General features: G+C 37.6%; 1 protein-coding gene across 1 annotated transcript; it reads left to right on the top strand.

Annotated features, from left to right (window-relative positions):
• Positions 1 to 666: 666 nt before the first annotated feature.
• On the top strand, positions 667 to 14,780 carry alpk3b (alpha-kinase 3b). The gene is made up of 15 exons (XM_084404321.1): positions 667 to 1,961; positions 2,736 to 2,774; positions 4,793 to 4,914; positions 5,022 to 5,139; positions 5,219 to 6,896; positions 9,397 to 10,495; positions 10,602 to 11,405; positions 11,756 to 11,900; positions 12,084 to 12,211; positions 12,356 to 12,394; positions 12,554 to 12,828; positions 12,975 to 13,063; positions 13,211 to 13,428; positions 13,525 to 13,573; positions 14,157 to 14,780. Exons 1-15 carry the CDS (start codon positions 1,831 to 1,833, stop codon positions 14,419 to 14,421), a joined length of 5,199 nt encoding a protein of 1,732 aa, XP_084260447.1. The 5' UTR covers positions 667 to 1,830; the 3' UTR covers positions 14,422 to 14,780.
• The last annotated feature ends 844 nt before the right edge of the window (positions 14,781 to 15,624 follow it).

Below are 15,624 nucleotides of genomic sequence, written 5' to 3'. Positions count from 1 at the left end.
AAACGCTACGTCCTACGTCATACGCCGGCATCCATCTCCCGTGAACGCGCGTCGACCGTTGCCGGAAGCCAGTTATTTTCATTTATAAAGTTTTAAATATGTATATTTTTACGACAAAACCGCACGGATTACCCTCAGAAGGCCTTCGTTTATCCCCCTGGAGCCGGATGGATTACTTTTGTGAAGGATGCATGCACATTTTTGGGACTTGAAGGAGTGTACCCCATAACTTGACATTATAACCACTGAAAGATCTAAGACATTTTCTAAAATAACTGAAAATGTGTTCGTCTGAAAAATGATTGACATATGCATCTCGAACGGCTTGAGGGTGAGTAAATCATGGGTTTAATATCATTTTTGGCCGAACTATCCCTTTAAATTTGTATGTGTTTTGGTCATAGACTTTAACTAATTTTGCTCACAGCTCAGAGCAGCACTGGTGCAATGTAACTGTCAGTGCTACAAATTAACTGAATTAACTAGGCTACCTACTATTATCCTAACAATGGGCTTTAATAATGATGAAACACACCCAAGCCACCATTTTCTTTAAACCTGAGCAAATTGGAGTCAATGTTGAGTATATATCCGTAAAAAAACAGATATTTTATTCCAATCTGAAATTAAGACTGAATTTGCCCATTATTTCTATGTTTAATAGTGCCTTATACACTCCAGTTCAAAAGTTTGGGGTAAGTTTTTTCTTTTATTTTCTTTTTTCTTTCTTTCTTTTTTCGTGAAATGTTTTTAATGTTACAAAATATTTCATATTTCAAATAAATGCTGTTCTTTTGAGCTTTCTATCACGTTTCCACAAAATATTAAGCAGCACAACTTTTCAGCATTTTTGAGCAGCATATAAAAATGATTTCTAAAGGATTATGTGACACAGAAGACTGGAGTAATGATGCTGGAAATTCTTTTTAACGGTAGTGTAGGCCATATCCAGCCCATGTCATACAAAAGAGGTACATTTTGGAAGGTTACTGGTTTCAGTGGTTCCTGGTGTGACCTGATGTTCACCTGCATGTGGCACCACAAATCAAAGTCCTTGACAAGCTTTCCATACTTCCATTGATCAACACAGGATGAAAACTATCATCATGAGATGTCCATGTAACTACAGCCTCCTGGTGCTTGGAAAGGATCCCCATGTCCCAGATGCCTGACTTTATAGTCAGATTTAATGGAGCTCAGAGAAATGCCATCAGGCAGACGAGCAGGTTTACTTGAATAGACGGCCCATTTAAGGGTTATGCTGGGTTACGACAGGACTAACAAACACCACGTATCCTCTCAACACCCACTTGGGAGCATATTAACATGGTTCTGGCTTACCTGTTTATGCTAGTGGTGCTGGGAGAGCTTGAAAAACGTAATAGGGACTTCGATCATGGATTTCAGCAAGAGAATGACATTTTATTTAAAAAAAAAAAGCTAGTAAGTCAGTTTTGGAAAATGTGATGTGTTTGTGTGCCTATTTGTGGCCCTGCTATAATTAGCCTTCATGGCCACACAAGCTGCAGACTGATTGGAAACAGCAGAGTCTTATGCCCCCGTGCACCACCCCAGGAGTCCAACGGCACTGAAAGAAAACACTGAGCTTGTAAAGTGCACCCCTGTCCTGAGTGTCAAAGTAAAGACATAAACCAGTGAGAAATCTACTGCTGGGATGCTGGCTGTGATGACAGAAGATTTTTGCTCGACCCCTTAACTTTCTAAGTTTGGGAAAACAAACACTTTTGCGTTTAATGTTGACAGGCTTTAAGAATGTCGGATACAAGCAGATGACTCTGTGAATGCATGTGAGACTTACAGATTAAGAAGATGAGTTCCAGAAGGCTGATGAACCGTTCGCTCTCGAGTGATGGACGGTCTTACTACAGTGCCAGCGATGCCTCTCAGAATAGAAGGTCTGGCAGAAGGAGCTACCTGAGCAGTGTCCGATCTGAAAGCAGGTACAGGTTTATGATTCCTGATGTAAAATCAGTGCCCTCATGTAAAGGACAGAAGGACTGTCCCTGTAATATGTTGATAAAAGCATCTGTTAGATGACTGCTTTCAAAATATACATGTTTTTAGTGATTGTTAAATTGGAGATTTGTGATAAATAATGCAGTAGGGCTTAAACAACGATTTAGATTTATAAGCTTAAATAAACAGCACATAAAGAATGCATATTACAAGCCATATGCTTCCTTATATTACGAATTAATTCAAGCTTACGTTGTTTATAATTCTGAATAAACAAATAATAATAATAAACTGTGTAAGCCTAGAATACAGGGTGACTGAAGAGAAGATATTTGATTTCCTTACTTTACTGCCAATAGTTCAGAGCTCCACCACTGTTGGACTCTTGAAAGGCTTGTGTGAAGGTCATAAGGTTATAAATAAGTAGTGCGCATGCCACCCTCAATAAATGTCTTTTAGTATTCACCAGTGCCCAACTTACCGCAAGAGCAACGGTTTTATCAAATCTGTTTTGTCAAAAACACAACCTTTAAATATTATGAAAGCTTTACAATGTGCAAAAAATAAATGTGACATGCATTATAAATTACTATGGAGATTTTATTGATTTCAGTTTTGGCCAACATAATTCCCAAAATAAAGAAATTCATGTCCTTCATTACAAATAGACCTGAATGCTATGGTTGTGTGATTTTGTTCATCACTAAAACAAACTTGTGCGCATGGCTGATTCTTGTGCTTGCTTCATCTCTGCTTAGCTATGTTGGCCATAGATTCTCTCAGTTCAAGCCATCCAGGTAAAAAAACAACTGTTATCCAGAACTGGCTAACTTAACAAATTTCTCAGCAGTTTTGATTTATTGGTGTTTCTTCAATTTCAGGCACTTTTGTTCTTGTGGACTTTTAGAAAATAGTCTCTTAAAACACTATTTTCACACTCTCAATAGTTGATTTCATTTGTTTTCACTAACAATGTCCAACATACACAGGAGAATTCTGATGTTTTTCCATTTTTCATGAAAATTCCCACTGTAGTGTAATTTCCATCACATCTTGATGATAAATTGATTAATAGAATTTTGCAATGAAAATGATGGTGTTGAAAATTGTTTGTACTGTATCCTAAATGCAGTAAATAAATAATTTGATGCACAATACAAAAATCCTGCTCACAATTGATATTTCAAGCATGCTCCTTACTTAATGTGTCTAGATAAAAGGGCAGTTCACCCAAAAATTTAAATTCTGTCATTAATTACTTGTGTCCTTACTTTTGTTCATCTTCAGAACACAAATGAAGATCTTTTTGATGAAATCTGAGAGCTTTCTGTTCCTCCATTGACAGCCTAAGCAACTACTTTCAAGCCCCAGAAAGGTAGTAAAGACACCATAAGTAATTCATGTGCCTCCATTTTATTTCACCACTTTATTTACAAAATATTCATCTCAAACGTGCGTTCACGAGTGCACCATGATGCATGCGGGTTGATGCGAGAGCAGACGTTGTTGCGTGAATGCACATCTGAGATTAATATTTTGTAACTAAAGTGGTAAAATAAAATAAAAATTGCGTCACCATAAAATTCAGGTTAAACCACTGGAGTCACTTGGATTATGTCACTTTTCTGGGCCTTGAAAGTGGTAGTTGCGTAGGCTGTCAATGGAGGGACAGAAAGCTCTGATTTCATTAAAAAGATCTGCATTTGTGTTCCTAAGATGAACGAAAGTCTTATGGGTTTGGAACAACTTGAGGGGGAGTAAATAATGAATCTATATGTAGAATTCAGAAACCTGTTTTATTAGCGAAACCGGTGGCCGATGTGAACTGCAGCCAGCAACTCATTGCTCATGCTTGCGCTCGTACTCATGCACATTACAAGAGACTGAATGTGATTCATTCAAGGCCCCAAAATGTTCAAGGCCAAGTTCTTTTTCGCTATATGCTTAGAAGCAAATTTATATTTGAGACTATATAAATCTGGCTATGTGAGACTGTTTGAATTAATCCCTTTCTTTGCATGACAATTGACATTACAGTACAGAATGGCTCTTTCGGCATTGTTCTGACTACTATTTGAAATTTGAATAATATAGGCCTATTTAATGTGTAATTGAATGGAAGAGAGCCACTTGGGAGCACAGGTAACACATTCCTTTGATTTTCCAGATAAAATCATCCCAAGTCATTGACATCAAAATCAGTCTACAGCTATCATAGACAACCTATGAAGTCAGGGAAGGTCTCGTTTTTTTTTAAGTTTCGGTACAAGCTATTCACATCACACATTGGCAATAAAAAATGTTTAATACATGAAAATTCTTACATATAGCCCCTTTAAAATCACAAAAACAATTTTTAGAACCATATTATCTATACATAAAATGAATGAATAAATTATGAAAAAACTTTCAAAGACTAATTTTCTGTTTATTGTCAACTTCATACAACAAAAATAAAACAAAAGGGACATAGAAAAAACACCCAATTGGTGAAGTCATTGTAAGGTATTAGGAAAGCTTATGATAAACACATCAATGATGCTGTAACATCAGAATTACCTGCCATTATCTAGAGTCAAACAACATATTCTCAGCTAATTTATACAACAAACTATTGGTTATTCAGTTCTAATATTTAGAATTTTCCGTTTATTTTAATATTGTGTCTTACCTAGCTAATATAACCACTGTAAATCTTACTTTGCATGAATGCTAACAATAATGGTGACTGTGATGACAGTGCTATGCTGATGATAATGCAAATGATTTATGCAAATTTAGCCTTAGATCAATTATATATTTACCTCCATTTTAGGAGCACTCTCTGCAGTGTCATGGCTCAATTAACTGAGGAGACACCGCCAACAATTGAGTCCACCTTAAAATCCAAAGCTGTGTCTGAAGATGCAAACGTCAAGTTCAACTGTGTGGTCTCAGGTATCCCATCAAAGCAAGCGAATGCATTATACTGTATAATGGAACATTAGTAAAGTGGTCCAAACTTTCTGCTCACCAGGTTTTGTTTTTGACCATCCCATTTGCAGGCTACCCAGTTCCTGAGGTGACATGGTACAAAGATGACATACAGCTGGACAGATACTGCGGCCTTCCCAAATATGAAATATCACGTGACGACAAGACACACACACTCCAAATATACAAGTATGCTCTTTTCTTAGAACCTTTTTTCTTCTTTTGATTATTGTTTAGTGAACATTTACAGTGCTTATTTCTATCTTAGCTGTACTCTGGAGGATGCTGCAATTTACCAAGCATCAGCACAGAACAGTCGAGGCATTGTGTCATGTTCAGGTGTGTTGGAGGTCGGAACAATGAGCGAGTACAAGATTCATCAAAATTACTTTGCAAAGCTTAAACTGCGAAACGAGAACCGTCGCCATGAGCAGGAGGAGCACCGCAATATAGGCAAAGAGAATGTCCCAGCAGCCTTTGAGCACGACAGTAGTCCTGAAAGAGCCCAGAGGAAACGCAGGTCCATGGAGACCAAGGGCGCTGGCAGCCCTTCAGAGGAGAAAGCCGTAGAGGTGGAAACACCTCCAGTAGAGGACAGACTAACTGCTCCAGTTCAAGTGTCAGCAGCAGGACTTTTCCATGGCATCTCAAACTCTGAAATGATCGCAAACAGAGACAAAGACAGTGAGGGGCTAATGTATATCCATGATACTGTGCATAATGCCTCCAGCAAACAGACCAATGAGCATTATATCAAGAAGAAGCTCAAAATCTCGACAGCTGCAACAGAGAGAAGCAAGGAAAACAGACCAACTGGAAGAAGGGAAGAGATGATGAATGAGAGAGGGACTTCCAATGAGAAGATGGAGGTACAGAACACAGTCGATCAGATCGCCTCAGTGACTGAATCTAGAAACAAAATGGACATAACAGACAGACAAAAAAGTACAAAACAGCCAGAGATAGTCAACAAAAGTGCCTCAGAAGAATCAAAGAGAGCTAAAGGTGCTCAGATTACCACAGTGACTGAATCTAGAAATGAAATGGACATAACAGACACAAAAATGAAAGAAAAACAGTCAGTGAATGTGAACAAATGTCCCTCAAACGAATCAAAGAGAGCTCAAGGTGCTCGGATCGCCTCAGTGATTGAATCTAGAAAGAAAATGGACATAACAGACACAAAAATCCAAGAAAAACTGTCAGTGAATGTAAACAAGAGTGCCGCTGAAGAATCAAAGAGAGCTCAATGTGCTCAGATCACCACAGTGACTGAATCTAGAAACAAAATGGACATAACAGACACAAAAATCAAAGAAAAACAGTCAGTGACTGAATCTATAAACAAAATGGACATAACAGACACAAAAATAAAAGAAAAACAGTCAGTGAATGTGAACAAAAGTGCCTCAGAAGAATCAAAGAGAGCTAAAGGTGCTCAGATCACCACAGTGACTGAATCTACAACAAAAATGGACATAACAGACACAAAAATCAATGAAAAACAGTCAGTGAATGTGAACAAAAGTCCCTTAAACGAATCAAAGAGAGCTCAAGGTGCTCGGATCACCTCAGTGACTGAATCTAGAAACAAAATGGACATAACAGATACAAAAAGAAAAGAAAAACAGTCAGTGAATGTGAACAAAGGTCCCTCAAAAGAATCAAAGAGAGCTCAGGATGCTCAGATCGCCTCAGTGACTGAATCTAGAAAGAATATGGACATAACAGACAGAAAGAGTGAAAAACTGTCAGAGAATGCACAGGAAAGTTCCTCAGAATCAAAAAGAGTTCAAAAGCCAATTGCAACCCAAAAACGACCACCGTTGAAGGTTTCCATGACAACCCAGACAAACAAGGTAGTCGAAATCACGAAGCAAACAGAATCATCTGAGAAAGGGACATCAAACCTCAAACTTTTTGATGAACACGGGAATAGAAACCCAGTAAGTACATGTGTGAGGATCTTGCCTCATTCTTGTGGCGGGAATGACGTCAATGTGGACACAGGGGAGAGGAATGTATCTGCATGCTCCCTTAGGGGTTTGGTGAGTGTTTCCTCATGGTCTGGCTGTGACTTCATGCGAGTGTAATGTTCCCAGTGGTAGTGAGACCAGTAACCCCCCTCAGCCACAATCATAAACTATAAATAGTGCCACAAGCATGACTTTGATGATGTGACAAGACCCATCTTAAATGACACACAAGTAGGGTCACAGACAACGATAATATTCCCATTACGCACATTGTGGCTCCAGGGTACACAGTAGTATAGAGATCCTGAGATCAATCAGATGTGTTTGCTGTCCCAAACCACCTGTTGCTACATGCCGTTTTAAAAGCAGATACAAAATACAACTTTACTGTGTAAGCCGTAAGTGCTGTCGACAGACCAGCTGCTCTCCTTAATCCCACATTCCCCTCCGATCTCATAAAGCCTTAAAATACTTGCTAAATATGGCCAGTGCAACAGCTTCCCCAAGGCAATAGATACTAAATACGAAGCAAAGATAGACCTAGTCAACTGAAAACAGGTGGCTTCTCATTCTAACTTGTAATCATATAATTAGGGCATTCACATTATCTAATATTGGGGTCTTTCAAATAAAGTAATGTTGAATCCCCTTATTTTCTCTGGTTCTTCCTCTTGTTTTTTCTCTTGTCCTAGCTAAATGAGAGATAATCAAGTGCTAATATTACAGAGGTTCAGCTAATATAATGCTCTGTTGATTTTAGATTAAGGACTCAAGTGCTAAGCGGCAGAATCTCCCTGCAGATTTACAGTAGTCAGGGATCTGGCATTAGTACAGTGCAACAGAACCAGTATATCTGTGGCCAGTTGCATAAACTGAGCCACTAAGATTTCAAGGTCTTAAGAACTAGTTTGACAAACTAGCAGCATCGGTCTTAATTTTCTGATTAAAATTAGACCGATCAACCTTTTTATGCAACAGACTTCAAAAAGTTAGAACCGAACAAGATGTAAAATAAGCATTTGATGTCCCCAGAGTATGTATGTGAAGTTTTAGTTCAAAATACCCCACAGATATTTTATATAGCATGTTAAAATTGTCACTTTTTTGAGGGTGAGCAAAAACGCACTGTTTTTGTGTCTGTCCCTTTAAATGCAAATGAGCTGCTGCTCCTGGCACAGAGGGCGGAGCTTCAAGAGCTTGTGTCCAAAAACGTTTAGCCTTTTATGTTTAAACCGGAGTCAGACAATGATGGAGAGACTCAAGAAGAAGTTGTAACACACTCAATAAAACAGGACATTTCTGTATGCTTAGTTGATGAATTTATGTAGCTTATGTGTAGTTATCTTCTGGTCATTGATTAGCATATTCTGTCTTGATAATCAATAAATCGTGTTCAGGGGGCGGGGTTTATGTAAATTATAGGGTTGGTGATGTCACTAACCCGGGAGGAATGTCTTGTAGTCCCTACCAGCCGTTTGTTGTAGTCCTTAAAAAACTATTTATTTAAAAGCAAATATCTTCCTTTGCTTTGAACTGAGCGTTGTAACTTTGCAGATGTTGTTTATGCTCAAACAGCAACATTACACACTAACTAAAGTTAGAAAAAGTGAGATCATAATCAACCACCCCTATAAGACTTGTCTAAGTAGTGTATGCAACTGGTCACTGGTTTATTTCTGTGGTATGAGGAAATTAGCTTTCCATTAAAGAAATGTCTTTTTTTACAATTAAAAGTAAATAGGTACATGAGAATATATATTAGTATATGGTATATATTAAAGGGATAATAATTTACCGCCAAAAAGAAAATTGTCATCTTTAGCTGACTCGTGTCATTCCAATTCTGTAGGATTTTTTTTTTTTTTTTGTCTGTGGAACTCAAAAGAAGATCTTAGTGGGCTTTTTTCATACATTCATACTTACAGTCAGTAAGATTTTAATTTGAAAGAAATTAATAATCATTTTATTCCATGTGGATGCATTTAATTGACCAAATGTTTTTTTTTTTTTCACAATTTCCAAAAATTATAAAACAGCTCAACGGAAATGTTTTTTGAGCACCAAATCAGCATATTAGAATGATTTCTAAAGGATCATGTGACACTGAAGATTTGAGTGATGACAGCTTTGCCATCACAGGGGTAAATACAATTTTTAAATATATTAAAATAGAAAACAGTTCTTTTAAACTGTAAAATATTTCATTTTTTTATCAAATAAATGCAGCCTTGGTGAGCATAAAAGTCTTCTTAAAAAACATTTAAAAATCTTACCGACCCAGATTTCTAGTGTAGTGTCTAATTAAAGTCAGTGGGTTCCAATGTTGCTTTGGACCCCATTGACTTTCATTGCATAGAAAAAAATATATTATTTTGTGTTCCACAGAAGAAAGAAAAGTTACAAGGGTTAGGAACAACATAAATATGGGTAAGGCTTCTGAATATAAATAAATATAATTCTATGATTTCAGGCTGCAGGCGATACTCACACTGCGCCCACAGAGTCACCGATTCTTGAAGATATTCCTCCCTTTTATAAAGAAGTATCCAAGAAGTTAAAGGAGCAACCCCCATTGATGCGTGAGGTCACTGCGAGTGTTACGGACACACTAAGTTCCTGCCACCTTGCATCACAGGGACAGAAGTTGAGAGCAGGTGACCAGTCTGTGGCATCAACAAAGAGCAGTACACTTGTCACTGGGCCTCAAAACACTCAGCCGAGTGAGAAAATCTCCTCAGGTCATGTTTCACACATGCTTCATGATGGCCAAGTTACAACAGCTATGAGTTCCTCGTTAGGAGATGACACATTAACCAGCGTGTTTGAGAAGGATAGCAAAGCTGAAAACCAACTCATCAATGAGTCTGACAAACCTAAGGGTGAAACAAAACCTGCATCCGTGTCTTTTAACAATATGGAAGAAAATGAGATGACAAACATAAATACAAGTACAAATGTGCATGTACAGAACAGCATTTCAAAAGAAAAATCAACGGCAAACTCAAACCATTCCACAAATCAAGTCATTGTCACAGAGTTTGTTCAAATTTGCAAGTTAAACTCGAATGTGGTGCAACCACAGACCATGAATAGCTCCTCTATTACTAAAGTTGAAATGAAAGATACTAAGGCCAGAGAGTGTCAGAGCTCTTCTCTAGCTACAAACAATGTTTCTAAAATGGACACACAGGAACAATCTAAAGTTACCACATTTGAAGTACCAGTATCAACTCATCACAAGATGCAAAGTTACTCTGCAAAAAAAGGCATTGATCATTCTGGCCCCTCTACATTCCTTTCCCAACATTCAAAAGCTTTACCCACCGAATTTACCATTCCTGCAATATGTATTACAGATGTGGACGGCACATCTCAAAATAGCACAGACAAAACAGAACACACTGTATGCAAGAGTGCTATTAATAAATCAGATACTGTTCAAATCAGAACTGAAGCAAATGCAGTAACCTCTAGTGTGACAAATAGCAACACTGTCAGTCAAACAAGTACACTTGACACAGACACCACAAACAAAACCACAGCCGTTTCGGAATTTAAAGTCAAGTCAAGTCATCTTCATTTATATAGCGCTTTTAACAATGTAGATTGTCTCAAAGCAGCTTTACAGAGATAAGCGTATAATTTAAGGTAACAGAGATTGTTTCGGCTTTACAGAAGGTCTGCGTGATGAGAAGTTTGATCTCTCCCTACGTTCACAAACTTCTGAAGTCAACAAGCCTGATCAACATTCACTAAGTCAAGAAAGCCTGATTCAAGGACCTGAATCATCAAGTCATTGTTCCACTGAGAAGGTTTCAACAGATTATATTAGACTATCAGAGGTTCCTAAGCAACATCACAATGCTGACAAAAGCAGAAAGACAAATGAGTGTGAATTAACTGAAACCACTCGTCATCCAAAAACAGATCTTAATCTGAAAACTGATTCTGACTCCTTCATAAAACAATTGAAATCAGCTGCATTGGACCTTGAGATGTCAGATCAAAGTTCCACCAGCACCATGTCCAGTGCTGCAACACATATAAACTCAAGAGACAATGATAAATATGGGGAGGAAGTCAATTCTGCAGTGATCCAGCCTGGTGTCTGTAAGGTAATAATCCCACTGAAGAATACAGACCATCAGGACAACTCTACTGCTGCCCACAGTGAACTTGCCACCAGGACGAATCAAAAGACTACATTACCTAGCACTAAAACAGAGAGGAGTGAAATGGGAATGGCCATATGTCTTGAAGAAGCAAATAGAGATGCATATCAGAGGGACATATTATCTTTGAAAACACAACCTGAATCTCCGTCACAATCAGTCAGTAACTCACAGTTGAAGACATCATTAGAAACGCACTCCCCTCGTCTCACCCGGAAGAGTGTCCCGGCTGACCTCCCCAAGCCTGCAGAAAATGAGAACATTAAGCCCAAATCAACAGAGAAAGACAAAGAAAACCAGTTCAAAGGTAAAGATATCGAGGAATGGACACTGAACACACAATTAAAGCAGTTATTTTCAATTAATAGTGTAGACAAGTGGTTCACAGCGGACGGAAAACCTGAATTCTAGCAACTATTTATAATGCTTGTAATGTGACGGTGTGTTTGAACATAAAACAATGACATGTGTCATTTTGCTACATTTCTATTCAGACATTTGGGCACACTTTAATGCAAAGCTACATTGCATTTTATGCATTCCCTGGGAATCAAACTTATTGTGTTGTTTATGGCCGTTGTTCACTTTGCCTTTGGATGTTGTTTATCACACCATTTATCCCCCTATATTTCTCGTCCTCCCTCTCCTTCCTTGCAGTTCCACAGGTTATCCGTAAAATCCGACCAGAGGTGTTTGATGCCTCTGGACATCTGAAACTCTGGTGTCAGTTTTTCAATATAGTAAGTGACTCGACAATAAGGTGGTACAAGGATGAGGTGGAGATTGCACAGATAAAGAGAAGGTACGCACTCCTAGAGTTTTACTGACCCCTAGTGTTATCCAGTGCTTCAAACCCTAATGCTTTCATTAATGGTGTCATATGACAACGTGCAAAATACAACATGATGCATATTAGTATTATTATATTATTATAGGCTTACGTACTCTGCTGCCTGCTTGTATATTGTTTTGTTTTCTGTTTTAGTGCAGGAGATGAGACTCAGGTGTGCTTGGCTATTATACGGATGTCCAAAAGAGACTGTGGGGTTTACAGATGCACAATTACCAATGACTATGGCAAAGATTCCACAGAGTATCTTCTCAGTGCAGAGTGTAAGTCTTATCTATGCTCTTAACTTTCTAATGTGTTCTTTTGTCTAAATTATCCATGATAAAATTCTCACAGACTTTTTTTTTTCTAGAGAATGTATTCTAATTGTGACTGTGCTTCATGTTGTCTGTTACATCTGTTGACAGTTATTTCCAATATGTTTCTGCGTGAGGAGCTCCAGGAAGGTAGAAAAAATAGCAGCTGTATAGCCTAGTGCTTTCAGTCTTTTGTTGACCCATCAGTATACATATAAATCTCTCTGTCCCTTTTACCATTTCTCTCTCTCTCTCTCTCTCTCTCTCTCTCTCTCTCTCTCTCTCTCTCTCTCTCTCTTTCATATAAAGTTGGGGAGGAGATTGAGATGACTCCTCTGATCTTTAGTAAAGGTCTTGCTGAAGCTGGCTGCTGGGGCTCAAAGTTCTACGGCCGTGTTACAACAGAAGAAGCTCAGGTCGGAATGGGATGTGAGCACAAAACCAGACGGTTGAAAGTGATCTATGGGTTAGATCCTGTGTTTGAGTCGGGCAGCTCATGTTTTATAAAAGTGCGGAGCCCCATTGCATATGAGAGCAGAGAGGAGACTGTATTGGCTGAAAGGAATCTCCAAATCACAAAACAGGTGACAGCTCTTTCAAGTTTTTGAAAAATCCAGGTAAAATTGTAACATTTCTCAACGATAAGTTGTAACACTTTTATCCTATATAATATTTCGAATTTCTTCCCATAAGTTCCTTATTTATAGGACTATAAATTTCTAATTTGTAGGAATGTAGAATTCAGAACATGGCCAGAGAATACTTCAAGATCTTTGCTACAGAGACGAGAGTGATAGAGAGCTTTGGTGCAGCGCTGGAGTAAGTGAGGTTTTTTCTCTACCAAGATCTGCTCAAATCATGTGATTTCATTCCGTAGATTTATTATAGTATATCAAAGTCAAAGAGCATATGAGGATCCTAGTTGATCTGACATGTGTTGTCACTGTGACTATGTATATTTTTCAGGGTAATCCCTCTATACTTCATGTACTGTCCAGCAAGCAGTGTTCCTTATGCAACAGCGGAGGCAGAGCTTAAGGGTGTCTATAAGCGGTATTGTGGATTGGATCATACCGGGTCAATGGTATTAAATGAGAAGTTAGAGGTGGGACAAAAATGTTCTTCTCTCCAGCACTGGATCCACCAGTGGACCAGTGGAAATGTGCTGTTCTCAAGACTTGAGGGTAAGTTAAAGAAAATATATCCAAAACAAATGATTATGCATGTCTTCGCACTAGTTTTAGTTCAAATGCTGACTTTGATACTATTGTTTTTTGCAGGAGTTGATGTAATATTGACAAATATCGGAATAGCAATCAGGTCAAAGGGGTGGGTATTGTAAGAACAGTTCATTCATGTTTTCTAATGATAAAATCTTTTTTTGAAAGAAGTTAATATTCTATTCAGCAAGGATGCATTAAGTTGATCAAAAGAGCAAAGACTTTTACATTGTCAAAAAAAAAAACACAAAAATTTCACATGAATGCTGTTCTTTTGAAAGTTTTATTCGTCAAAGAATCATGAAACATATCGTGGTTTCCACAAAAATATTAAGCAGCACATTTATCACCTGTGATAATAATAAAAAATGTTTCTTGAGCACCAAATCAGCATGTTATAATGATTTCTGATCACGTGACACTGAAGACTGGAGTAATGATGCTGAAAATTCAGCTTTAAAATCACAGGAATAAATAGAAAAATTATTTTTAATTGAAATTTTTACCAATATTCTTGTTTTTACTGTATTTTGATCAAATAAATGCAGCCTTGGACTAAAGACTTATTTCAAAAACATTACAAAATCCTACTGACCTCAAACTTTTGAATGGTATTGTATGTGATTTAATTTACAGTGCTATAATATTCTGTAATTTCTTGATGCATTCTTATTAATTTTTTTCTGATGCAGGTATCAGGGGTTTCCCTGTGAAGCTAATCCGAAGGTTTTTGAGCTGTTTCACATTCAGCATCAGTGTAATTACTTCTGTGGTCTCTTAAACCTCAAACCTCTCAAAGCCCCAGAAACACTCCAGGCTCCATCCAGATCCAAAGGCTCAAGCAGCCCACTACTACAACGAAGAACAGATCCCAGCTCCTCCAGTCCCCAAACCTCACGCAAGTCCACAAAGAGCCCCAAAGTATCCCGCAAGCTGAACCCTCAGACCTCAGCCTAACTCGAAATGAAGGTGTTTAAAATAGGCCAAAGGGAAAACTAAAGGGAAAAAAGGAGTATATCTGTTATTGATAGGAAAGGTTGCCTACTGATCTGCATATAGGATGCAGCTGCACTTACAACCAGAATGCAAGTAAGAAACATTCTTTTGATAAATGCAACATTTTAAATGAAATATGTAAATCCAGAAACATACCCTAATCTTCTGTTGTAGTGATCCTTTCAGAATCCGTTGTATAATCCTCAGAGGTTTTTTGAAAGGGCATTGTATATGTGCGTGAAAATGTCAAGAGGAGCTGTGGCACTACAAAATGTTATTACCTCTTTGTTTATTTCTAAAGGAAGTACAGTGCTATTGGCTCACTAGCTGTTTGTAAATAATAATTTAAAAAAATATAATAATTTAGTTATAAATGACCTTTTATTTTATTATTTCCATTTGGTTGTGGATTAACGTGATGCGTATCCTGAAAATGATAAATACTTTTCAAATTATAATCTTTAACTTTTAGAAAGCTATTGAATGTTGTCCATTAAAATGCTACTGCACTTTATAATACAAACTCTCAAATCTTTTGTGCTCCACAGAAGAAATGAACTTTTTGCACAATAAGAAGGGGAGCAACATTTATAAGACTATCTATGGCTGAATTGAGCTTGATGTGAGAGGCATATAATAGAAAACACAGAAACTGATGCTAACATTATTTATTTATTATATAATGACATTGAGTGCCATTTTGTCAAGCAAAAAATACGTTTTGAGGCCGGACTATTCTTAATAGTCTTTTCACTAATTTCCTCCACTTCTGCAGTTATCTTTCTCTAGTTTCACTGCATTCACTAATTTGATCTTGAACATTGAATTGTCAATACAACTGAAAAATTTGAGAGAGCATCACATGATACTGACTTCATAAATTGATGTTGATTTCCCTAAAATGTTTTTGTTTGAACTCATTATTATGGGAATTAATGTTCGCTTTGGTTGGGCCACTTCTGTCATAAACACCTTGTGGAACTTTTAATTGGGTTGATGTAATCCCTCTATGTTTGTGACAATATCTTGCAATTGACCATTCTTGAGACACACAGACTTCAACATTCAGCATGCAAAACACAGTTCTGTAAACACTCTACAGTTATTTTTTAATTACTTGAACTCTTGTGAACTAAGCATTTGTCAGTACAAATTACTATTCCT

This window comes from Rutilus rutilus (genome assembly GCF_951802725.1).
Source record: "Rutilus rutilus genome assembly, chromosome: 3".
NCBI classification, from domain to species: Eukaryota; Metazoa; Chordata; class Actinopteri; order Cypriniformes; family Leuciscidae; genus Rutilus; species Rutilus rutilus.
This window is presented reverse-complemented; position numbering and strand designations above follow the sequence as displayed.